At 55.9% G+C, this 25,802-nt stretch overlaps 1 protein-coding gene across 7 annotated transcripts; it reads left to right on the forward strand.

The window, feature by feature from the left end:
- Window positions 1-1,362: 1,362 nt before the first annotated feature.
- Window positions 1,363-25,475, forward strand: IL2RB (interleukin 2 receptor subunit beta). Of its 7 annotated transcripts, XM_021921519.2 has the most exons (11): window positions 1,383-1,541; window positions 3,066-3,330; window positions 7,224-7,344; window positions 7,773-7,890; window positions 8,892-8,970; window positions 12,019-12,124; window positions 13,499-13,647; window positions 14,777-14,942; window positions 15,668-15,782; window positions 18,670-18,754; window positions 22,294-25,475. In XM_021921519.2, the coding sequence occupies exons 3-11, from the start codon at window positions 7,257-7,259 to the stop codon at window positions 23,044-23,046; spliced, it is 1,659 nt and encodes a 552-aa protein (XP_021777211.1). In that variant the 5' UTR covers window positions 1,383-1,541; window positions 3,066-3,330; window positions 7,224-7,256; the 3' UTR covers window positions 23,047-25,475. The 7 variants fall into 7 exon arrangements, with proteins under 7 accessions (XP_003905545.1, XP_021777212.1, XP_021777213.1 ...); XM_003905496.4 differs by lacking the exon at window positions 3,066-3,330 and having other exon boundaries at window positions 1,363-1,541; window positions 7,776-7,890; XM_021921518.2 differs by lacking the exon at window positions 3,066-3,330 and having other exon boundaries at window positions 1,384-1,541.
- The last annotated feature ends 327 nt before the right edge of the window (window positions 25,476-25,802 follow it).

A 25,802-nucleotide genomic window follows, 5' to 3' on the forward strand; every position in this document is an offset into this window, starting at 1 on the left:
CATGAATGGCAAACAGGTCTATGAAAAGGTATTCAACATCATTGATCATCAGAGAAATGCACATCGAAATTACAATGAGATATTATCTCACCTCAGTTAAAATGACTTTTATCCAAAAGGTAGGCAATGATGAATGCTGATGAGGATGGGGAGAAAAGGGGACCCTCGTACACTGTTGGTGGGAATGTAAGTCAGTACAACCACTATAAAGAACAGTTTGAAGATTCCTCAAAACACTAAAAACAGAACTACCATATAATCCAGCGATCCGACTGCTGAGTATATACCCAGAAAAAAGGAAATCAATATATGGAAGAGATATCTGCATTCCCACATTTATTGTAGCACTGTTCACAATACCTAGGATTTGGACGCAACCTAAGTGCCCATCAATAGATGAATGAATAAAGAAAATGTGCTACGTATACATAATGGAGTACTATTCAGCCATAAAAAAGAATGAGATCCTGTCTTTGCAACATGTTTGAAACTGCAGGTCATTATATTAAGTGAAACAGGCCAGGCACAGAAAGACAAAGTTCACATGTTCTCACTTATTTGTGGGAGCTAAAAATTAAAACAATTGAATTCATGGAAATGGGAAGGGCGGTGATGGAGGTGGGAAGGGCAGTGGCGGTTGGGGGGGTGGGGACGGTTGTTGGATACAAAAACATAATTAGATAGAATGAATAAGATCTAGTATTTGATAGCATAACAGGGTGACTTTTGTCAACAATAATTTATTGTACATTTAAAAATAACTAAAAGAGTATATTTGGATTATAACACAAAGAAAGGATAAATACTTGAGGTGATGGATACCCCATTTACCCTGATGTGATTATCACACATTGTATGCCTGTATCAAAATAGCTCATGTGCCTCATGAATATAGACACCTACCACATGCCCACAAAATTAAAAATTAAAAAAAACCAGTTGTGTCTGAATGCTAAATGGAGTAAGGGGCTTTCTGGAAGGCGAGGTGAAAAGGGAGTCTCTGAAAGATGGTGCGTTGCAGGCTGGTGAGACTCTGGGGTCACCTAGAGGGACCTGCTTGTGTGAAGCCTACGTGTTAGTGGGTATGTGTGTGACCGGATGGAGGCATCAGAGGTGTTGGGTAGCCCGTGTGAGTGGGCATGGGGGTGATGTAGGAGGGGAGAGAGGGAGGGTCTGTGTTCCCTTAGCTCCTGTGTGCAGCTAGGCCCCTATTTGACAGTGAGTGTGTGTGTGTGAGTGTGTGTGTGTGTGTGTATGTGTGCCGCCCCCAGCGTAGGAGGCAGATCTTTATCTGGCCCTGGGTGCTTGAGGAGTTTCAGGCTTTCTCATAAGCCTCGTCTCCCCGCCTCTCCACCCCAGGCCTTGCCCCTCTATCCTCTGCACAGGAAGTGGGCTGGCTCTGGGCTTTTAGTTTTTGTGGCCCCAGCAGCCGCAGCCGTCTCCTGGGCCAGAGCTGAGCAGGGCCCTGGAGAGATGGCCACGGTCCCAGCAGCGGGGAGGACTGGAGAGCGCGCGCTGCCACCGCCCCATGCCTCAGCCAGGTGATGCTCCCCTGCCTCCCTCCCGGCCCCTGTGGGACCAGCCAGGGGGCTGGCAGTGAAAGTCACAGAGAAGACTTTCAGCTTTGACTCAGTTCCCCCAGCAGTTTCTGCCGGTCCTCCCATCCCCCCAACTTTATCTTAGAATTCCCCTGGGGAGGGCGTAGGCCCAGCTCTCAGGGCTCCGGGCTGGAGGAAAAAGCGTTCCCCAGTCCCAGGTCACCCCTCCTTCCCAACCCGTTCAGGGGAGGCTAGGGGCTGCTATGGGATGGGGGGCTTCCCTGGGCCCTGTGTGCCGGGCCCCCAACCCGGAGAGGTGGAGAAGGGGTGGGTGGATAGCCTAGGTGCCCAGAGAAGGTATGGGATATGGGGTGGGACAGGCAGGAGCCCCCTCCTGACCTCTGTGGAGTGGGGCCCATATACTGGGGGAGGCATCTCTGTGTCGAGTGCTCATCAGGAGGCGTGTGGAGTAAGTGGGGAGAGAAGGGTCCCCTTGGAGAGCCATCTGTGAAGTGAAGTGTGCTGCGAGGCCTCTGGGAGCCCCAGGCTGGAGGCAGAGCCCTGGGTTTGAGTCTGGATTTGTCTCTCCCTTGGCTGCATGACTGGCTAGGTCAGTAGCATCTCCAGGCATTGGGGATGGGACCCCATCTTTGGGGCTGCCTGGAGCTCATGCTCTCTCCTCTCCTGGGGGCCGAAGCCTCCCACCCTTAACTGTGTTTGTAGCACCTCGGGGGAGGGAGGTGGAGTGAGGGGCTGAGCTATCCCCAAGGTTCCCTTCCTTCCCCCATAGCCAGGGTCCCGCACCCGGCTGGGGAAGCCCCTGAAGTTAAATAGCAAGAGACAAGCACTGTGTGTGGCAGCACGGGGGTGGCAGGTGGAGATGGCCAGAGAGGACGAGGGGACATAGGCCCCATCGAGTTCGGAGGTCAGGTGGCATGCACCATGGGCTCCCGAACTCCTGCTTTACCGCCCTGCCCCAGCCACCACGTACCCCTGATGGCAGCAGGGGCCCCAAACTGCACCTCACCAGGTTCAAATCCTAGCTCTACGCCCTTCTTGCCTGGGCAAGAGGCTGACCTGTGTTTCAGTCTCCTCATCTGGCAAAAAGGAAGCATACTAGAGCCTCCTCGTGCGGCTGTAGAGGGGGCTAAACGCCGAACTATCCCCGAGTGCTCAGGACCGTGCAGGCAGAGAGAGAGCAGGCGCCAGTCCCTGTCCCCAGCACCATCTTTCTGGAAATCAGATGGCTGGGGTCAGCCGCTCTGAGCTTCAGTTCTGGCATGGATCAAATGGGGCAGTGAGACCCACCTTGCAGGGTTGTGGTGGGGACGTAGGCATCTGTGGGTGTGACCGGTTTCAGAGTCATGAACGACAGGGCACGTATGGGTATGCCTGAGAACCCAGGAGGGGGTGCTCAAACTCGAGGTCCCGGGCTCCACTTGCTGTCACCCGAGGCTGGGCTTCTCCTCGCTGTGCGACCTTGAGTGGGTTCCTTGGCCTCCCTGAAACTCAGCTTCCCCCTTGCAGAATGAGGGTGCAGCCTCAGTGACTGTCAGGCACTCCCTCAGCTCTGCGCCCCTCTGGCACTCCCACACCGTCCTCCCCGGACTCTGCCCTCTCCAAGCATCGCGGCACCCCTGGGCTCCAGACGGCAGGAAGCAGACTCCAGATGGCGCTTTCTCCTCCTGCCTGGCTGCCTCGAGACTGGGCCTGTGGTTTGCACCTAACCTTCCTTTGACCTGGCACCCCTTTGTCCCCCAGCACCTTCCTCCCACACTGGAGCTCTCTGCAGGTCTTGTGCTGGGCATGGGGTCATCCTGAGGCTGGGCCCGACCTGGGGTGACACCCACACAAAACATTGATGGTCCCCTTGCCCCAGGGCCAGGCTGACATGATTGAGCGTGAAGGGGCACAGAGGCTGTGGGAGTCCCTGGTTGGGCTATGCACTCTTTGGAGTCCCAACCCTGTGCCCTCTGCTATTGAGGATCCCAAGAAAGAGGTAAGCAGCCCCCACCCTGGGGAGCTCGCCCTCCTATGGAGACAGTGGGCCAGGCAAAGGTGAACCCATGGTGCCCAGGAGAAGCACCTGCCGGTTTGTCTGTGAGCTGCTGGGTCCTGACTCCCAGGGCAGGGAGGGTGGCAGCCTGACCTCTGGGACCGGTGTTACCTCTGGGACCAGTGTCACCTCTGGGACCAGTGTCTGGCAGGGTGGGACAGCTTGAGAGAGTGAGCCTGGAGGCCTAGCTCCGCCTCTTGCTGTGTATATGACCCTGGGCAAGTTAGGGACTTGGAGCCTTAGCTTCCTCATCTGTGGAATGGGATAATAAAGCCGTTGGGCAGCTTAGATAAGCTGGCATATGTGAGGCCCTTGGCCCAAGGCCTGGCGTAGAATATGTGCTCAGTACACGTCATGAGTATTATTAGGTCACCAGTGTATATTTACTGTCGTGTGAGCTGTCGTGGTGGGAAGACGCGTCTGGGGAGTTCCGGGAGGGGAGGATCCCTGCCTGGGCACTGGGCAGTCTGCACTGATTCAGATTCCAGTTAGGCAACGCACTTCACCTCTGTGTGCCTCCCGTTTCCTCATTGGAAAATGGGGATGATAAGAGTATCCCTGCCAGAGGCCCTTATTGCTGCGTTTAAAGAGTTTCAAATGGAGCCTGGTTTACAGCAACCCGTCGGCCAATGGTTTTGGTGTGGTTAAGGGGGTGGCAGAGCAGTGTGGAGGGGGGTTCTGATCCCAGCTCTGTGCTGGGCTCCTGATGTGACCTTCTGCAAGGCTTTCCCACCTCTGGACCTCAACGTCCTCAAACGTAGAATAAGTGACTGGGCTTGCTCAGAGAACCTTTGCAGCTCTGACAATGTGCGGGCCTCTGACTCTCCCTCCTGTGACATCTGCCTTAGGAGATGGAACCCATGGCTCTCGGGACCAGGGCGCGGGTCCCTGTTCCATGCTGGCTCCGATGTAAGCCACGAGACAATCCAGGGCCACCCAAAGAGCTCTGCTTTTCTTTGCAGTACTGAGGCCTCTGACTACACTCATTCATTTCACTACATTCATTGAGCACCGACTGTGTGCTCGGCCCTGTGCTCAACAGTCCCTGGAGCAAGTATACTGGTGGGCCAGCCCCTGGCCAATGCTGGCCCTGCTGCTGCCAGCCTAGAGGGAGGAGCAAGGCACTCAGAAGAGGAAGCCCTCGCCCTCCATCACGGAAATCAGGGAGGACTTCTTGGAAAAAGGCATGAGGGCCCGTTTGAAAGGGGCTTGAAGGATGGCAGGATCTGTAGGGGACCCAGGGAAAGGATAGACTTGGGAAGAACCTTTGGAGGGTGAGTGTCGGTTTCCTGGCCACCTGGAGCCACTGGCTTGTGCAGGCAGGTAGGTGCGGCGTGTATGTGCTTTGGCCTGGGTACATGCACCTGCTGCTGTGAGGGCAGTCTGGAAGGGTTGACTGACCTCATCCCGGTCCCAGAAAGCCCTGAAAGTGGGAATTTAGGCTTTGGTTGCAACAGGGCCACTGCAGGTTCCTGGGCAGGGAGGTGGGTGGTTGGAGGGGGGCTTCAGGGAAGGCAGGTGAGAGCCTACAGATGGGATCGTGCTGTGGTCTGGGCTAGAATGGCACGAGGCTGGCCCAGTGAGGGCAGGGAAGAGACAACAAGTAGTCATTGGTGTCTATGGACCTGCTGTCCTGCTGTCTATGGAGTGTCCTGGCTGGCTAGGTATGGGGGCAAAGGTCCCCTGGAACAGGAAGGGTACAATTGTCCCAGAACTGAAAGTCAGATAGGAGAAGAGCCAGGGATGAGCTGGGTTTTTGCTGGGTCCAGGAGCACCCGCTGTGAGGGGGTCCTGCAGACCATTGGGAGGGACGTGGAGGCTTGGGGCTGAGCTGGAGAAAGACCCTTGGAAGCTGAGGGTTAGAGCCAGTGAGAGACTCAGAGAGAGAAGGGAAGGGGAATGAGAGCTCGAGTTCGGAGCCGCTGGAGAAGGGAGAACAGAGGGGAAAAACGCCCTATGCCCAGGGGACTTGGCAGCTCTCAGAATGGAAGAGCAGGAGGGAGGGAAGGACACTCCACCTCCTCTGCATGTCTCGACTCACCTGCTCCTGTCCGCTCTGCTCCTGCCCCTCTGCTTCTGCCCCTCTGACTGAGGCCACCCTCACCTTTCCCTGGAAAGCTCCCTCCTCATCTCCCGGCCTCCCCGCTTCGCCTGCTCCAAACACCTCTCCTGGAAGCAGTCCCCTTATCTTCCCGGAGTGACCATGTGCTCACTTTCTCATTCCCCTCCGCACACCCAGCCCCTGCAGAGGGTAGGGGCAGCTACGTTTCTTTCCCGTTTCCACTGTGACAGTCGTGGTCTTGCCTCACCCGTGTGCTGAACGGGAGCGTCCATGGTCGGCTAGAGGTTCCCTGAGAAGCAAGGCTTTGTCTCAAAAACAAAAACAAACAAACAAACAAAAAGCACCGGCCAGCGGCCAGCGGCCAGTGCATAATAGGCACTCCGGGAAACCTTTTGAGCCTCCCTGTGACAGGACTGGCTTAGATATTTCATGTCTCTTTCCTCCCTGGGGTATAATCTGGGTGACCAACCTGGCCCTGCCTCCAGGGAGAGCTTCCAGGCAGGTAGGGGAGTACGAGCGTGGACAAGGTCCTCCATAAAGGCTACTGCAGCCCTCTGTGCCTCAGTTTCCCCTGTCCTCTAGGGGTCTTCGGTGTTGAGATCAAAGCTCCTGTCTGCTTTTCTGCCTCTCCGAGTTCATGTCCTGATGCCTTCACACCATTGCCTCACCTCCCTCGAGGGAGAGTGAGGGGCAGAGGCAGGGGCTAGCCTCAGAGCCCTCTGGAAGCCCCTCTGCCTGCTGACTTTAGCTCTGTCTATATTTATTCCATCACTTCTTTGTTCAAGAATTTTTTTGCCCGATGCCTACTATGTGCCGGGCACTGTTCTAGGAACTGTGGACCTAGCAACGAACAAAACACAAAAATACCTGTCCTTAGTGAGCTTACGTGACTCTGTGTGTGTTTGTGAAGAGAGACAGAGGAAAACATAAATCAGTCAATAAACAACAAATAAATAATGCTGTGATGAAAATGTCAGGGAGTGGTGACTAACAAAGGGTGCTTCTTTTTTTTTTTTTTTTTTTTTTTTGAGACAGAGTCTTACTCTGTTGTCCAGGCTGGAGTGCAGTGGCGCCATCTCGGCTCACTGCAACCTCCGCCTCCTGGGTTCAAGCAGTTCTTCTGTCTCAGCCTCCTGAGTAGCTGGGATTACAGGCGCCCACCACCATGGCCGGCTAATTTTTGTATTTTTAGTAGCGACAGGGTTTCACCATATTGGTCAGGCTGGTCTCAAACTCCTGACCTCAGGTGATTTGCCTGCTTCAGCCTCCCAGTGTGCTGGGATTACAGGCGTGAGCCACACGCCTGGCCACGATGGGTGCTTCTTTATGTATTCTAGTCAAGGAAGACCTCTCGAAGGAGGCGGCAGTTGAGCAGAAACTTGAAGGAAGGGTGTGAGCATGTGTGGGGTGGTGGGACTAGCAGGTGCAAAGGCCCTGGGGCTGGACTGAGCTGGCACCGGGGAGTGCAGACCATGCACACTGAGGGCGCGGGCCCAGCCTGCCTCTAGGGGCAGTGAGACCTGGGATGTGTATTCACATGTGCTCTCTCTTTCTCCTCTCCCATCAGGGCTTCCTTCCTCGGCTCCACCTTGTGGATGTAATGGCGACCCTTGCTCTGTCCTGGCGTCTGCCCCTCCTCATCCTCCTCCTGCCCCTGGCTACCCCTTCGGCATCTGCAGCGGTGAACGGTAAGGACTCTGACATCTGAACAGCTGTGTTTTCCCTACAGGGAGATGGCTAAGGCCCTGCTAAAACCTCTTGCCAGAAGGGGATGGGGCCAGAGACCAGGTGTCCACCTCCTGCCTCATCCTCTGTCCCAGACCCCCGCCCTGGCATGCATGCACGAATGTACACACACACACACACACACACACACTCCAAGCCACAGGCATGTGCTACTTTCTGTCCCTGCCTTGCCTTAGTTTGCCTGTGGGAACTTGCAGGCTCTGAGGCTCCATTTCCTCCTCTCTGAAGTGGGTCCTTGAATCCCTTCTCTGCTTGCCAGACTTACCCACCTTCTCCTCTGGCAGGCGTGGGTGCCAGGTGCAGGGGCAGCGGGCATGCCTTGGGGGGCCGTGGGCACCTGCAGTCAGCACTCACACCTCGTCTTGCCCAGCAGGCACTTCCCAGTTCACATGCTTCTACAACTCGAGAGCCAACATCTCCTGTGTCTGGAGCCAAGATGGGGCTCTGCAGGACACTTCCTGCCAAGTCCACGCCTGGCCGGACAGACGGTGAGCCCACTGGCCACACTGCAGAATCTTAGGATGGTGGGATCTCATATTCTGGATCCTATGCATTGGCCTCCATTTACAGAATCTTGGACTAATGGGACCCACAGACTGTTCGAATCACGGGAGTTAGGGCCCAGACCTGGAATCAAGGGATCGTTTAAGATAATTTGGAAGTCAGCTATGTAGACTTCTAGAACCTGGGTGGAGTCCAGGCTGCAGAGGAGGGGCTGGGGATGAACTGGACAGGGTAGTTTGGGGACACTGAGCTGCAAGCCTGCTATGCCAAGGCTGGACTCTACTCTAGAGGCAAGCAGAGAGGAAGTGGGGAGAAAGGAGGGTCCCCAAGCTTTTTGGATAATCTTGGATTTTGAGAGACCCTGTAGGCAGCTGTGGGGGCAGGGAACCTGGGAGTGGTTGGGGTGACTGGGGGCTGGGAGAGAGATGTCACTGTGATGTAAACATCCAGGTGGCCAGTGAGTGAGGGACTGACCCCAGGTAGGCTTGTTGGAGTCAGGGAGAAGGGGAAGGAAGGTCACAGAGAGGTGGCTGGGCCCTGGTGGATTCCATAGGGTGTGGGAGGGGGGAAAATGGGGAGGCAGATGGAGGGGCAAAGCAGGTTCGGGCCCTGGCTTCTGGGTGGGTGGTGATTCCACAGGGCTCTGAAGGCCTAATTAAGGATCTGTCTTCATCCTAAGCCTCATGGAGCTTTGGAGGGCTCTAGGTGGGGAAGACTGCCTGTCTTGAACTGGTTTGTGTTTCTAGATCACTCCAGCTGCTGTGGGAGCAGGCTGGGATGAGGGGGCAGGACAAGGTACCCATGAGGGAGGAATACCATGGAGCCAGTCGGGGAGGCAGTGCCCCTCACGGAGGTTGGCAAAGGAGCCCCAGCCTGGCCTTGCTGCCTGGTGCCATCCTGGCAGCAGAGACATCTGAGAAAGGTCCCTTGGGCCAGTTGTGTGGGTCCTTCCTGTTTTTCTAAGGAGGGTCTTTTGCCATGAAAGGCGGTGGAACCAAACCTGTGAGCTGCTCCCTGTGAGTCAAGCATCCTGGGCCTGCAACCTGATCCTCGGAACCCCAGATGTGAGTAACCCACCCAGGGAGAGAGTGCAGGGAGAAGGTGGTCTCCCAGCTCCGGGCTGCGATCTCAGGGTGGGCCGGATGCCAGGGGAAGAACGGGGGCCCAGTGGCCGGGGCTGTGGCCAAGCAGGATGCCCAGCGCTGAGGAGGAGGCAGAGGAAAACAGGTGACGCCCCAGGGCACGGACTTAGGCCTGCCCCAGGGCTGACGTGCCCTCTGTATGTGAGGCATCTTCTGCTCCTGCCGTCTCCCCTGCGCTTCGTGGCTCCTGTGACACTTGTGTTCCTTATCAAGTAAGACAGCACTCCAGTAACTGTAATGACCACACCCAGCTCTTGGCAGTGCAGCGCAGTGTGGGGGGCGAAGGGTGTAGACTCTGGAGCTGGATGCTCCAGCCCTGGCTCGCCAGTTGGGTGTCATTGGGCAACCCCTGTGCCCTAATCTCCCCTTCTGTAAAATGGGCATAATAATGGCACCTACTTTGTTGGGTCAAGGCCCAACAAGGGCCTTGTTTTTCAGGCCCGCCCCAGCCTGAAGGTGGGACCTCACCAGAGACCCGCCCCCTTCTGCCCAGGCTGCTCGGGCCAAGGGGCACCTGCAGGCCAGTGTCAAGCTGCCCCCTGCGCCCCCGTGGCTTCCCAGCCCCCTGTGCTCATTGGCACCTAAAGTCCAGAGGAGGCCAAGGCAGCTGGAGCCAGTGAGTCAGTGCTGCCTCGAGCGTGCCAGGCTGTGGTAGTGCCTGGGCTTGGCCCCGCTCTGAGATTGGAGCGGGGCACTGGAGCAGGGGGAGGCCAGACAGTGGGAGCAGACACCCCTGAGCTTGTAGGGGGAGCAGAGATGCCTGGGTCCAGGCTTGGGAAGCTGCAGCTGCCCCAGGAGAGGTCCTGGCTACCTCAGAAGGGGCGGGGGTCCCGCTTGTCCTCAACTCGCGCTGGATCCACGGAGTGTGTAGCCCCGATCGTGCCTCCAGGATCAGATCTGGTGCCAGAAGCAGGGGAGAGCCCAGGCAGTGAGAACAGACAGCTCTGAGCCTGCGGAGGCAGCGGAGACCTTCCCAGCCCCTGAGAGTGCAGGGACGCCTGGCTCTGCAGTTGCGACTTGGGTGCCTGCAGCTGCACCCACGAGAGTGGGGCTTTTGCCTGATCCCAGCCCCCAAGAGCAACAGGAGGTCTGGGCCCACGGCCAAGACTTAGGCAGCTGCAGCCCTGCCTGGGAGGGCAGGGCTCCTACCCGCCCCGTGGAGCAGGAGGCCCCAGCTACGCCTCCCCACTGCAGCCAGAGTTTTAGCAGCGGCCACTCCAGATGGGCAGCTGCTGCCATCACCTACGGCCCCATGGGTAGACATCAGCACTGTCTCTTTCTTACCAATGAAGACACTGAGGCTCAAAGAGGTATGGTCCTTGCCCAAGGTCACACAGCCAGGAAGTGCAGAGCTGGGATTGAACCCAAGCCTGTGGACTCCCAGTTCGGGCTTTGCACCATTGCACTAGGCTGCCTCTTGCAGGGCATGTGGCCATGTTCAGATGGGTGTACATCAAATTATTGTCTGTCAAAGCATCCTGGGCAGCAGCGGGCTCCAAGGACACCCAGACCACATCTTCCAACCACCATCAGGTTATGTGTCTTCTTGAGGGGCAGGAGAGTGTGAAGATGGAGTCACACAGTGTAGCTGAGAAAATCATAGCCTCTGGAACCGGACGCTGTGCCCAGCAGGGAGCTCTGTAGGTGGCCTGGTTTCTGATCCTGGTTCCACCATTTCTTAGCTGTGTGACCTCAGGCAAGTCCCTAAGGTTCTCTGTGCTTCAGTCTCCTCAGCTATAGAATGGAAATAGTGATGGTGCCTGTGTCCAAGGGTGTTGACAGAATTAAATGAGATAATATATGTAAAGTGCTCTCAAGAGTGCCTGGCACGGTGTGAGTGCTCATGAGAATGTATGACTGGCAATATTTTTATAACAATAATAGTAATAATAATGAGACTACTATTACCTGGGAAAATCTAGTCTGCATAGCAGCTATAAGAAGGCTAGGACAGGGTCTATGGGGTGGAGAGGAACTGGCCAGTTTGGGGAATTCTAATGATGAGGTTCAAGGTTTGCTCATAGCGGGTCTTATGCAGATCAGAGGGACTGTGCCCGAGGTCCTGGCCATGAAATCAGCATCCTGGACCCCAGATCCTAAGAGGCCTGCACTGGAGCTTCCTCCCGCAGGGCTGCCGGGCTGCAGGGTTGGCACCTCTACAGTGGGAGGCTGCTCTAAGCTGCTCACTCGGCAGCCCTCTGTCAGGCATGACAGGCCAGGACTCGGAGATGCAATCACGCTGTAGGGGGACACAGAGGACCTGGGTTTAAACCTGGGCTCCCCTGCTGTCCAGCTGCATGACCTGGGGCAGGTCCCTTGACCAGCCCAAGCCTCAGGCTTCCCACCCATACCATGGGATGGATGCTGTGTGCATTGAGGGGCTAAGGCATCTGAGCAGTGGCTGCTCACACGAGATGCTCAATACCTGGCCGTTTTCTTCCAGAAAATTCAAGGCATAGGGATGGGAAGAGATAGGGGAGGGGAGGGCCTTTCACACTGAAAAATGTTAAACAGGTACAGTTCCAGACCTGTACCTTTGTGGGGGCTTCTCAGCTTGCATGCCTCCTGTGACAGGGAGCTCACTCCCTCTCAAGGCAGCTCACTTCATTTTAGATCAGGCGTTGGTAAACTACCTTGATCCACAGGCCATATCCAGCCCACTGCCTGTGTTTGTAAATAAAGTTTTATTGTAACATGGCCCTGATAGTCATTTACATGTTGTCAGTGTATGCGTCACACTACAGTGGCGGAGTTGAGTCATTGTGACGGAGATCGTGTGGCCTGTAAAGCCAAAAATAGTTATGATGTGGCCTTTTACAGAAAACGTTTTACAGAAAACGTTTGCTGCCCTTGCCTTGGGTGGTGGGGCATGTGGAGAAGCTCCCATCCTTCCCTGGTCATCCCTGTGGCCTCCCCCTTCCCCTGCCCCCAGCTGCTAGAAGTTTCACCCCTGCCCTCCTTCCCTTGCAGTCTCAGAAACTGACCGCAGTGGACATCGTCACCCTGAGGGTGATGTGCCGTGAAGGGGTGCGATGGAGGATGATGGCCATCCAGGACTTCAAACCCTTTGAGAACCGTGAGTGAGGAAGCCAGGGTGGGGCTGGGGCAGGGCTGGGCACCTCCTTCCTCCCACCTCCTCTGGGATCCTCCCTGCTCCAGCCTCTCTCCCCCTAAGCTTCCATACCCACATCTGACCACCTCACTGCCCGCTGCTCTCGGGATGATGTCCTGGCTCCTTACTCTGGCATTCAAGGCCACTCAGGATCCAGCCTTGGGCCTCCTCCCTGGCACTCCTCCTCTTGAGGCCTATATTTCTGCTGCAACCAAAGGCCAGCTCTCCAAACCCACCTTGCCTATTCATGCCTCTGAGCCCTTGCGCATGCTGATCCCACTGGAATCCTTCTTGAACCTGGAAAATTCCCACTCATGTTTCGAGGCTTAGTTGAGAGTCACTTCCTCCAGGAGGCCTTCCTAGACTCCCCTAGCCCTTTGTACCTCCTCTTTCTGGGAATGTATGTCCTGCGTTGTCACTGCCTGATTGTAGGCCTGTCTCTTTCACTGGGCCGTGAGCACCCTGAGGGCAGAGTCTCTGCCACCCCTTTGTCTCCTTGCCACGCACCCAGCACTAGATCTCATCAGGACAGTGGTCTGGGAAGGGTTGCTGAATGCCTGAGTGCCTGCCTGCTGACCTTGGGGTCCATCTCCAGGGAAGCAGTGGGGTGGAAAGTGAGAGTCAGGCCTGACCTGGATGTGATCTGACTGGCAGACTATCGAATCTTTCCGAGCCTGAGTTTTGGGGAGAATCAGAGTTGCCTACCCACCAGGCTTGTAAGGCATCTTTGAACTGAGACACAGAAACTGCTTACCATGTAGTCAGCACTCAGCATCTGCTTATCGCTTATGTGGTTCTATAGAGTCTCAGAAGTATAGAAACTGAGATTCATTTAACTTCAGAATCACACAGTGTTATATTCACACTTGAAATGAATGAGATGATCCATGGAAAGCTCTCAGGTCAATTCTAAGTGCAGAGAAAAGCTGCGGTGAATCATTCATCCATCCAGCAGCTACTGAACCAAGTGCCAGGTAATCTTCCAGGCGCCAAGGACTCAGCAGACAACCAAGTCCCTGCCCTCAAGGAGCTCACAGTCTGCTGGGGGAGGCAGAAAATGAATAAAGAAATCAAACCATATATTTCATAGGTCAGGTAATGATAAGCACTGGGAATAAAAATGAAACGGGCAAGGGGGATGCAGAGTGGTGAGTGGTCAGGGAAGGCTTCTCTGAAGAGGTGATCATTGAGAGAGGCCTGGAGGCAGGGAGGGAGGCAGGGAGGGACCAGGGCTTTGGGTGGGGGGTAGGGTGGGTGCCAGGAGGGAGGAGTGGCAGGTACAAAGTGGGAAGTGGAGGTCATGCCTGGCTGCTCTCCCTTACCCCTTCTCGTCTCCAGTTCGCCTGATGGCCCCCATCTCCCTCCAAGTCGTCCACGTGGAGACCCACAGATGCAACATAAGCTGGGAAATCTCCCAAGCCTCCCACTACTTTGAAAGACATCTGGAGTTTGAGGCCCGGACGCTGTCCCCAGGCCACACCTGGGAGGTGAGAATGTGGCCCAGTCCCCACCTGCTCTGGTTCCTCCTTCCTGTCCTGGTCCCTGTCCTGTCCCTTTTTCATTGCGGCGAGGTCCCATCAGCCCCAGGTGGATGGTGGGTGGCTGAGTTCACTCCTGTGCTCTTTCTGCACTGCCTGGGGCTGCCTGCCCGACTTCCACATCCTTATCTAGCCCCCTTAACCCTGGGGATCCGGCTGGCAGCAGGTTCAGGGAAAGATTCAGAAAGCCGGGAGACAGGCAGTTGCCCAGCCCCATGGGCTTTCAGAGGCCAGGGAAGCCACCCCTCCACGTGTCAAAGCCCATCTGCTCCACATCCGTGTGAGTCTGTTGCTTATTCATTCACTTACACTCATTTCTTTATTCACTCAATTGCTCACTCAACAAATATTTGCTGAGCACCTACTATGCGCTGGATGATGGGGAAAGAGTGGAGGGTGAGCTCAGCAAACTTCCATTCTCAGGAATCTCAGACTGGGGCAGGGCAGGCAGGCAGTCAGTCAGCAGACACAGCGACAGGGTCTGGGATAGTGAGGCTATGGGACAGGGATAAGTTCCACCAAGAAAACCCAATGGGGCAAGGTATTTGAGAGTGACTGGCACAGCCTATTTCAGACTCAGGTGACCAGGGAAGGCCCCTTGGACACCTGGGCGTCCAGAAGGAGCTCACCTGCAAAGATCTGGGGAGAATTTTGCAAGATTAGAAAGACCTGCCACGGCAAAGGCAGGGTGCTGCTATGTGTATGGAGAGCAAGAGGAGGCGAAAAGAGCGACCCGGGGTGGTGAGGTGGATGGGAACCAGAGACCAGCTGCAGGCTTGGGAGAGGGCGGCAGCTCAGGCCTGGGGTGAGTGCAGCGCGGAGAGCGGGGATGGTTCTGGGATGGCTGTGGAGGTGGAACCAGGTTCTGGAGGTGAAACCAGCTGATTAGCTGACGACTTGGGCTTTAGGGGATGACCCCGGGGTTTGAGGCCCCAGCGACTGGGAAGTGAGGGAGCCTTAGGGGGCAAGGAAGGGGGCGGTGCAACTGGCGGGGGTTGAGGAGGGTGCTGTGGTGCTCAGCCTCCTGGCCCTGCCATGGGAGGTGAGGTGAGCGCTGACGGTCCTGTCTCTGACCCAGGAGGCCCCCCTGATGACCCTCAAGCAGAAGCAGGAATGGATCTGCCTGGAGACGCTCACCCCAGACACCCAGTATGAGTTTCAGGTGCGGGTCAAGCCTCTGCAAGGCGAGTTCACGACCTGGAGCCCCTGGAGCCAGCCCCTGGCCTTCAGGACAAAGCCTGCAGGTACTGGTGGGCAGCAAGGGTGGGAGGGGGCTCAGGCAGGAGGGGGTGGCTGGGGGAGGAGCTGCTCCATCCTCTCCCTGCCTGGAGTGAGGGTACAGCGGTCAGCTCCATGCCTCACTTGCTGTAACCCTGCAGGGGGCCCGCTTTTCCGACAGGAACAGGGGTTCAGTGAGCGGACGGGGCTTGCCATGGGCCTTGTGAGTTGGGGAGGGGTAGAAAGGCTCTTTTCACTTTTCTCCACCCTGAAATCTCAAACTCCCGGGTTCTGCCGGGGCTGACAGTCAGTGTACCCATTTCACAGATCAGGCCGAGAGATGAAAGCAGCCTGGCCCTCAGCGGGTCCGCTGGACATCTGTCCCTCATCGCATCACATTTTGAGTTCAAGTTCAAGCAAGACCTGGGGTTCTCTAAGTGGTGTTTGGAGGCAGGTGGAGAGAGGGGTGCAGCCAGGTGGAGCCCAGGCTGCTGTGGGGGGCTGTAGGCTCACCAGGTGGGCCCATGGGATCTGTCTGGAGCCAGAGGAGCTCTTGGAATGCCACCGTGTCATTTCTTTTTAGCATCAAATCTGGCTTCCCAGAGAGGACAGGCTTAGCCGAACCCTGTCCCCAGCCCTCCAGACGCAGCAGTGTCTGGCGGGGCCCCGGACCGGGGTGTTGGAGTGAGCCAGGGTGACTGACGGCACTTCTCTAACCCCTGTCCTTGCTGTTTCTCCCACCCCCGGGCAGCCCTTGGGAAGGACACCATTCCGTGGCTCGGCCACCTCCTCGTGGGCCTCAGCGGGGCCTTCGGCTTCATCATCTTAGTGTACTTGCTGATCAACTGCAGGAACACCGGGCCATGGTAAGAAGGTTCTCCTCCCCTTCCTTCGTGCTCCCACCCCTCCAACATGCACACACATGGACACACACATACATGCACATGCACACACACGCACACAAGCACACATACACACATGCACACACACACACATACACTTACACGCGCACATGCCACCTTGCCGGGTCAGATTCTGGACCGAGCCCCCTGCTCTGATACACCCGTGCTTCCTCTACCCTCCGGAGAGTCCTTCCTGTCCAAAACCTGGCCTTTCCCTGTGTCCCATCCCCACAGGGGGACCCTGTGGAACCAACCTGAGGGGAAGGTGGGAGGTGCAGCCCTCCAGGGAGAGCCCCCGGGGCCCTGTCCAGAACACTGCTGTCAGGACTGGGGACAACCGTGTGCCCACGTCAGCTGTCTCTGTGTCTGGGTCCCCGCCGGTCCATCTAGGTCTGACTGTCATTCGCTTATTCTCATATTCACTGAGTACCAGCTGCATGCCAGGTACAGCTCAAAGTGCTGGGAACACAGTGGCAGGCCACATGCGTGCGCCCCAGCTCCAGGCAGCTCACAGCCCAGTGCGGGAAGGCAGACAATCCTGCAGGTGTGTAACGACGCACCGGGATCAGGATGGCGGAGGAGGATGTCGATGTACAGCCATTCCTTGGGATCCATGGGGAACCTGTTACAGGACCCCCCTCTCCACCCGTAGATACCAAAGCCGGTGGATACTCAAGTCTCTGATTTTTATTTTAATTAATTAATTTATTTTTTGTAAGACAGAGTCTCACTCTGTCACCTAGGCTGGAGTGCAGTGGTGTGATCTCAGCTCACTGCAACCTACACCTCCAGGGTTCAAGTGATTCTCCTGCCTCAACCTCCCGAGTAGCTGGGATTACAGAGACGACACCACACCCGGCTAATTTTTTTGTATTTTTAGTAGAGACAGGGTTTCACCATGTTGGCCAAGCTGGTCTCGAACTCCTGACCTCAGGTGATCCACTTGCCTCGACCTCCCAAAATGCTAAGTTTACAGGTGTGAGCCCCCATGCCCGGCCTCAAGTCCCTGATTTAACACAGCAGTGTATTTGCGTGTAACCTACACACATCCTCCCAGGGACTTTAGGCCATCTCTAGATTACTTATAATACCTAATACAATGTAAATGCTATGTAAATAGTTGTTATGCTGTATTTTAAAAATCTGTATTATTTTTTATTGTTGTATTGCTATGAGGGTTTTTTTTCCGCTGAATATTTTTGATCAGGGATTGGCTGAATCCGTGAATGTGGAACCCACGGATACTGACTGCTGACTGTATCAGGAGCAGACAACAGGGAGGGGAACCTTGGCTGGGGCGTAGCCAGGGCTGGTTTCCCCGAGGAAGTGGTGATTCTGTTGAAATCTGAAGCAGGAGCCCATGGTGGAGGTGGGTGGAGGGGATAGGGAGAGTGTCCCAGGCAGAGGAAACAGCGTGTGCAAAGGCCCTGGGCAGGAAGGAGGGAAGAACCTTCCAGGAACAGAGTGCAGGGACACGGTGTGGCTGGAGACAGAAGCGGGTTGGGGAGGAAGCTGAACTTGAACCTGGACATGTGGCGGCAGTGAGGCTTCCTGAGACCTCAGGCCATGGTGAGGACTTGGGCGGTGTGCCGAGCAGCCATGGAGGGTTTCCCCAGGAGTGGGACAGGATCCACTTTGCCCTCTGTGGCTCTGGCTGCTGCGCCGAGCGTGACCTGGTGGAGGGCAAAGCGGTGAGGAGGTGACACTTCTGACCAGGCTATGTGGCCCCCTGATGAGAGCCCTGCTTCTCCCAAGAGGTTTGCAAATCGTGCCTAGCTGCGTCACCTCACTCCATTTTCCACAGCACTGGGAAGGCAGGGAGTCAGGGGCTACCACTGACTGTTAACTGATGCCAGGACTGGCCAGAGAAGTCAGCTGACTTGCCCAAGGTCACATAGCCAGTTAGTAGTGAGTGCTGCTCTCCTGACCCTCGTCCTGGAGCCGTGGTTCTCGGCAGTATTTGGAGCCCCGTTTCCTCTTTCCTCCCAAGAAGACAGGCATTCCTCCACCCACCCATTCCCTCTACCCACAGCTCCCTGCAAGCCTTCAGGGAAACCATGTCCCTGTAGGGGGAGAGGTCCTCTCCCAGGTGTGGGTTCAGTGGCCTCCAGAATGCCCTCCTCCTTGTCATTCTTGTGCCCCTTCAGTCCTTTCTCCACCATGTCATTCTCCTGTTTAACACTCTTCAGAGGCTGCCTACTGCGTTGTAATACACCCCAGCCCCTGAGGGCCTCCACCAGTCATGTGCAACCTTTGTGCAAATCAAAAATGGTGCCTCTTCAGGGCGATGTACACAGGTTCCAGGCACTCAGTTTGGCAAGCAGAACATGGGCTGGAATTCAGCCTCACTCACCACCACCTCTCCCACTTCCTGCCCAAGCCTAATGCCCTTGGGCAGTGCACAACCTGAACCACCATCCATGGCAGCCCTGACAAGGAAGCCTCTGTCCTCTCTCCCTCCTCCTGGTTCACTCTACTTTTTCTAGCCATCTCCATCCCTGACCGCCCTGGCTTGTGTGTTCGCCCCCACTGACCCCACCTCCCCGTCTCATGTAGCACTCTGCTGTCTGTCTCCACGGAATGAATGATGATGTTGCAACATGCTTTGTGTCTGTCTCCCCATCAGAATGTCAGCTTCTTGAGAGCAGGGACCTCTTTTGTTGGCTATTCTTGTCTCCCCAGTGCCCAACACAGCGTCCTCCCACAGTGAGCACTTAGTATTGGTGGAATAAATACATGAGTGAATGTGGTGTGGCTCTGCGCCTGGCATCCAGAGCTGTAGGCACTGATGGCAGGACACCATGGCCCTTCCCGTTCTCACCTTCCTCCTTCCCTTCTCTCCTCTGTCCAGGCTGAAGAAGGTCCTGAAGTGTCACACCCCAGACCCTTCGAAGTTCTTTTCCCAGCTGACCTCAGAGCATGGAGGAGATGTCCAGGTAGGAGGCTGGGGCGGAGAGGCAGAGGTGGCCAGGGGTGTGAGTGGGATGAGGGGGTGGTAGGGGAGTAGCTAATTTTGCGTTTTGTGAGAGGAGACCAAACGCTGAAGTGAGCAGCCTCCAGGGTGGGCATGGGTCTCTTCTCCAGCTCTGGCACTTTCCGTCTGAGCCAGACTGCCTGGGTTTTAATCCCAGCTCCACTGCTTTCTGGTTGTGTGACCTTGGGCCTATAGAGCCTCTCTGGGCCTCAGTTTCCCCACCAGTTAGATGGGGAGAAAAACTGTGTTACTATGTGTCCTGCCCTGAGAACTTTGCCTGGCACACAGTTAGTGTTCAAAAGAACCCTATCAGGCTGGGTGCAGTGGCTCACGCCTGTAATCCTAGCACTTTGGGAGATTGAGGCAGGTGGATCACGAGGTCAGGAGTTCAAGACCAGCCTGACCAACATGGTGAAACCCCCTCTGTACTAAAAATACAAAAATCATCCGGGCGTGGTGGCGCACGTCTGTAATCTCAGCTACTCAGGAGGCTGAGGCAGGAGAATCGCTTGAACCCAGGAGGTGGAGGTTACAGTGAGCCAAGATGGCGCCACTGCACTCCAGTCTGGGCAACAGAGTGAGACTCCGTCTAAAAAAAAAAAAAAAAGTTCCCTATCTGGTATTACCGTTGCCGGTGTGCTGAACGAACAGGATCTGCCAGCACTAGCTCTCTCCGCCCTACTGTCTGTGTAGACGTGCTCCGTGCTTCTCCTGTCCCTGCCCAAAATTCCTGAGCAGGCTCCATAACTTAGCACGGATACTAACAAGTCTTCCAGTCACTTTGAGTCACAAAACACCGATTCATTTTTAAAGTGCCGGCCCACAGAGCAGCAATGCTCTGAACTCCATCTCAAATTCAGCCGTCTCTTCTTCCCCAGCCCGTGTCCCCTTCAGGCAGGAAGCTTCAAGAATGAAGGGGGGAAGTGGGGGGTACTTTTTTTTACCACCCTAGCCCTACTCTAGGCTCCCAAGATTGGAGAGTGGGGTGAGGTAGGGGCAGAGGGAGGTCAAGAGGAGTGGCGGGCGAGGAAAGCCATGCAGGACCAGGGCTGTCATGACCTGGCTTTGGAGTTCTCTATCAGGGCTGATCAAGGGCCCCTTCTGGAATTCCTTGGAAAACTCCCAAGATGAGAATATCTTAGTTGCAGTATTCTTTATTTATTTTTTTTTGAGACGGAGTCTTGCTCTGTCACCCAGGTTAGAGTGCAACGGCATGACCTCAGCTCACTGCAACCTCTGCCTCCTAGGTTCAAGTGATTCTTCTGCCTCAGCCTCCTGAATAGCTGAGATTACAGGCACACACCACCATGCTTATCTAATTCTTGTACTTTTAGTGGAGATGGGGTTTTGCCATGTTGGTCACGCTGGTCTTGAACTCCTGATCTCAGGTGATCTGCCCACCTCGGCCTCCCAAAGTGCTGGGATTACAGGCGTGAGCCACTGTGCCTGGCCATTAGTTGCAGCACTCTTAATGTGCAGGAATGCATTACCTCAAAATTCTTCCCTCAGCCTTGAGGGTAGCAAGATTCCATCTGTAAAGGTATTCCAGCAAGCCACGGCTGCCTGTGTGTCAGAAGCATAGAGATTCCCCCATTGAACTGGTTGGAGGCTGAGCTAGATTAGCTGCATGCTCAGATACCTTCCAGCTTCAAGTCCTGATTCTATGGACCTAGAACATTGTGAGGTGGGAGCTGCAAACCATTCCAGCTTCCCGTGAGGGCATCCTTGGGTCTACTGTGTGGAGCGGGGTCCCGAGGAGGAAGGTATGATGTGGCTGGGGACTGGGGCTGGCAAAGCCGGCCCCATCTTTTCCGCATCTGGGTGAGAGACCTACCCTTCTACCCTAGGACCCACAGGGGCCACAAGGCCCACCGCACTTCCCAGAGGATCTTGGAATGTGTGTGCGAGTGTGGCAGTGTGTGTGAGGGGCATGAGCTTCTCCTGAAGCCCCTTTCAGGGCATTGTGGGCAGAGGCTCAGGCCCAGGAAGTAGCTGGCCACAGGCAGTGGGTTCCTGGCTCACCGGCACTGACCACAGGCCCGGCCGCTCCCTCTCTGGCTGCAAACTCAGGGCTGCTGCTTGGCCCCGCCCTTGCCCCGGATATCATGAACCTCACCCGAACAGTGCTTTTTCCCTCTCTGCCCAGCCAGCGACCCCTCTTTGCCATCCTCAGTTTATCCTTTCTGCCTCCCTCAGCCTTTTCTTTTGTGACATAACTCCTGGCTGCGGGAAGGGGGCGGATTTAATTGAGTGGTGTGTGCACGTGTGTGCATGTGTGCATGCATGTGAGCGTGTGTGTGTGTGTCTGTGGAGCAGCTGACTCAGCCTCAGGGACTTCCCCTGGAGAGGAGAACTGGGCATTCATTGCTGGTTCATTAATTCATCTGAAATAGATCCACGGGACCCGCCAGCCCCATGCTGGGCACAGAGGCCTGGGGAGCCCACTGGGCCTGGCCCCTGTGCTTAGGGGGCCAAGTCCAGCTGCTGAGGGTTCCGGGGACAGAGGGTTGTCAGGGCTCCCAAACTCACCCACCCGAGGGCCTGCTGTCACACCACCAGGAGGGCCTGCTGTCCCCACTCTGCTGTGCAGTCTGTGTCTTACCCTATTTGGGTGTTTACATCTCCATTTGCTCACCTGATGTCTCCCTGGTGACCTGATGGGTGACAGCAAGGAAGTCAGGAGAGACGCGGCTAACTGTTGTGGAAACTGAGGCCCAGAGAAGTGCAGGAGCCTGCCCAGGGTCACACAGTTAGTGAGTGCCAGGGCCAGGGCTAGAACCTGGGTCTTCCCACTCCTTGCCAGGGCTCTCTGGAATCCCGAGCAACTGAGAAGTGCTCTGATGGGCACTTTCCTCTCTCTGGGGATGGGAGGCGGAGGGGGTGGGGGTGGGGACCACAGGGAACTGGGGGAGAGGTGAATCAGGAAACCATCAGCTCCCGCAAGAGACGTTCCCACCACAGTGTAAGCGGAGACCCTGGGTCCCAGCTCTGCCGCCTGCTGGTCTGTGATCGGGGCCGGGGCGTGTCCCGTCTCTGGGCATCTGTAAGGTGAACAGGCTGTGCTCTCAGCGCCCTTCTGCTTTGGCTTGGATGGGTCGATTCACACACTTGTGCTAGTACCCACTGGACAGTTTGAGGATTCTCTGCTTTCCTCGGTCCCCTGCATCTAGAACAGTGCCAGGCTCACAGCAGGTGTCCAATAAACAGTCACTCTTCAGCAAGCAAACATTCCTGGGCACTACTGGGAGCCAGGCAGGCCTATGCTGGACTGTGGGTCAGGCAGTCTCCCCGGGCTGGTAGCCCAGAGGGCTCCCCAAGCCAGTAGGTGAGTTGGGGGAGTACGGGGCTATAGTCAGGGAGGGCTTCCTGGAGGGGGCATCCCTGGGCCAACTGCTTCAGGAGGAAGAGTTAGGAGCTGCTGAGAATCCAGAGGAAGGGGTGGAGGGTGAAGGAAGGTGAAGGAAGCCCCCACTCACCCACCCCCTGCCTTTCTCCCGCCAGAAGTGGCTCTCCTCGCCCTTCCCCTCATCGTCCTTCAGCCCTGGCGGCCTGGCGCCTGAGATCTCACCACTGGAAGTGCTGGAGAGGGACAAGGTGACACAGCTGCTCCTGCAGCAGGACAAGGTGCCTGAGCCCTCATGCTTAAGCAGCAACCGCTCACTGACCAGCTGCTTCACCAACCAGGGTTACTTCTTCTTCCACCTCCCGGATGCCTTGGAGATAGAGGCCTGCCAGGTGTACTTTACTTATGACCCCTGCGCAGAGGAAGAGCCTGATGAGGGTGGGGCCGACGCGCCCACAGGGTCTTCCCCTCAACCCCTGCGGTCTCTGTCAGCGGAGGACGATGCCTACTGCACCTTCCCCTCCGGGGATGACCTGCTGCTCTTCTCCCCAAGTCTCCTTGGTGGCCCCAGCCCCCCAAGCACTGCCCCTGGGGGCAGCGGGGCTGGTGAAGAGAGGCTACCCCCTTCCCTGCAGGAGAGAGTCCCCAGAGACTGGGACCCCCAGCCCCTGGGGCCTCCCACCCCAGGAGTCCCAGACCTGGTGGATTTTCAGCCACGCCCTGAGCTGGTGCTGCGAGAGGCTGGAGAGGAGGTCCCTGACCCTGGCCCCAGGGAGCCATTCAGTTTCCCCTGGGCGAGGCCTCCTGGGCAGGGGGAGGTCAGGGCCCTTAATGCTCGCCTGCCCCTGAACACTGATGCTTACTTGTCCCTCCAAGAACTCCAGGATCAGGACCCAACTCACTTGGTGTAGACAGATGGCCGGGGAGGCAGGCAGCTGCCTGCTCTGTGCCGAGCCTGAGGAGGACCCTGTCGAGGGTACTTAGTGCACTGATGAGGACACTCAGTGTCCAGTTGCCGCTGGATGTCTCCACCCAGATGGCCCCCACCCAGTCCTGCACACTTGGCCCATCCATTTCCAAACCTCCATTGCTGCTCCCTGGTCCTGCTGCCCGAGCCAGGAACTGTGTGTGTTGCAGGGGGGCGGTAATTCCCCAACTCCCTCTTTAATCACAGAGTCCCACGAGTTTAGGCTCTGAAGCATCATTCCTCTCCAGCCCTGCAGCTATTCACCAGTATCAGTCCTCACAGCTCTCCAGGGCTCCTTGCCCTGACCTCCTCCCTGGGTTTTCGGCCCCAGCCTCCTCCCCTCCCCTCCACCTCCACAGGGCAGCCTGAATGTGCTTTCCAAAACCCAAATATGGCCATGCTCCTCCTCGGTTCAAAACCTTGCACAGGCCCCACTGCCCTCAGCCCCATTTCTCAGCCCGGTACTTGCACCTCCTGTGTCGTGTGGGGACAGCCCCTTCTGCAGTCCTCCTACCATCCTCCTGAGCCACTCGGAGCTCCCTCACATCCCCTCTGTTGCATGCGCTATTCCCTGGGCCTGCTGTGCGCTCCCCCTTATCTGGGTGATAAACTTCCCTGACCCTTCAAATGCCGGTTTTGCTTCCCCTGGAGGGAAGCACTGCCTCCCTTAATCTGCCAGAAACTTCTAGCATCAGTGCTGGAGGGAGAGGCTGTCAGGGATGGAGAAAGAGGCCCTGTTACTCTTCCCTTGGGATCTCTGAGACCTCAGAGTGCTTGGCTGCTGCATCCTTAATGCTGGGGCCCAAGTATGGGCACAGATGCCCCCACAAAGTGGACGCCTGCTGCATCTTCCCACAGTGGCTTCACAGACCCACAAGAGAAGCTGCTGGAGAGTAAACCCTGGAGTCTGAGGCCCGGGCAGCAGTCCCCTCCTAGTGGTGGGCCCTGATGCTGCCAGGCCTGGGACCTCCCACTCCCCCTCCACCGGAGAGTCTCCTCTGCAGCTCAGGGGCTGGCACACTGGCCTTCAGAAGGGCAGCTTCACAGGGCAGGGCCTCATCATCTTTTCACTGCCCCAGACACAGTGCCCAGTGGCCCATGGTATACCCTGGATGAATGAATTAATTACCTGGCACCACCTCGTCTGGGCTCCCTGCAAATGACAGTCACACAGAGAGCCAGAGTCCCGTGCCCATTAGGTCTGGCATGCCCCCTACTGCAAGGGGCTCACCCTCCACCTTGCAGTCCTCCCCCTCTCACACAACTGGCCCTTCCTTCTCGTGCCCCCCACCACGACCCCTCCACTTATCTTTCCTCTGCCTCAGGCAGATAACATTGCAATGGCTCAGACAACCTTCTATCCCAGCAGGACAGTGACCCAGTCCCAGCTAACTCTGACCTGGCAGCCCTCAAGCACCTGCACTTATAGGCCCTGCTCATAACTGATTGGGCACCTGACCACACGCCCCCACAGGCTGACCAGCAGCCTATGAGGGGGCTTGGCACCAAGCTCTGTCCAATCAGGTAGCCCCGGCCTGAACCAGCCAATCAGATCATCTCTGTCTCGGGCGTTTGAACTCAGGAAGGGAGGCCCGTGGGTGCAGGTGCTTGTGGACGAGGCTCCCTGGAAAAGGTAGACAAGCGTTGAGCCACTAAGCAGAGGACCTTGGGCTCCCAAAACAAAAATACTTACTGCCGAGAGGGCTGCCGACCATTTGGTCAGGATTCCTGTTGCCTTTATATCCAAAATAAACTCCCTTTTCTTGGGGTTGTCTGAGTCTTGGGTCTGTGCCTTGAAAAGAGCTTAATTATGGGACAGTCTCACCTCCTGCCATAGGGTCCTGAATGTTTCAGACCCCAAGGGGCTCCACACCTTTGCTGTGTGTTCTGTGCCAGCATGGCCTGGGCGTCATCTCTCATCATCTGGAAACAGCCTTGAGAAGCAGGTGCTTTATTCCCCATTTTGCCAATTAGGAAACAGGCCCAGGGAGGTGGAGAAACACAGCTGATGGTTGGTAGCACCAGGATTCAAACTCAGGTACATACTAAACCTCTCTGCAAGTCAGTTTCCTTATCCCCCCAAATGGAAATTGTATTTGCCTGCTCCACTTTGGGAGGCTCCCACCTCTTGGGAGGGTTATATTTTTTTAAGTCTTAATCATTTGTGATATATGTATGTATACATCCGTATCTTTCAATGGTCTGTGTGTACCATCTTTGTGATTATTTTCTTAATATTTTTTCTTTAAGTCAATTCATTTTTGTTGAAATACATTTATTTAAAGAAGAATCTTCATGTTACTCTGTAAATGAAAAAAAGATTTTCGCTATAAATAAAAGGTAACTGTACAAAATAAGTACAATGCAGCAAAATAGTGTTGATATTCATTGCCTGCGGTAAACCTGTTGTCTTTTAAAGGAGAAATGAGAAGCTGTTGGGGAGCTGTTAAAGACATCCCAGGGCCAAATGCAAACTTCCTCCTTGAGAGAAAGGAAAAGGATTGTAAAGGGAATATCTTCTTCACTAATAGGAGTCAGGACTGTCTGTCATATTCTGTGTCCAGGTATCAGCTCATATCCCACAAGTCTACTGGGGAAGTATTGCACTTGATGACGGATCCCTCTCTCTCTCTCTCTCTCTTTCTCTCTCTGTCTCTCCCTCTGTCCCTCCAGATAGATAGATAGATGATAGATAGTGTC

The sequence above is a fragment of the Papio anubis genome, chromosome 16 (assembly GCF_008728515.1).
Source record: "Papio anubis isolate 15944 chromosome 16, Panubis1.0, whole genome shotgun sequence".
In the NCBI taxonomy this organism is placed as follows: domain Eukaryota; kingdom Metazoa; phylum Chordata; class Mammalia; order Primates; family Cercopithecidae; genus Papio; species Papio anubis.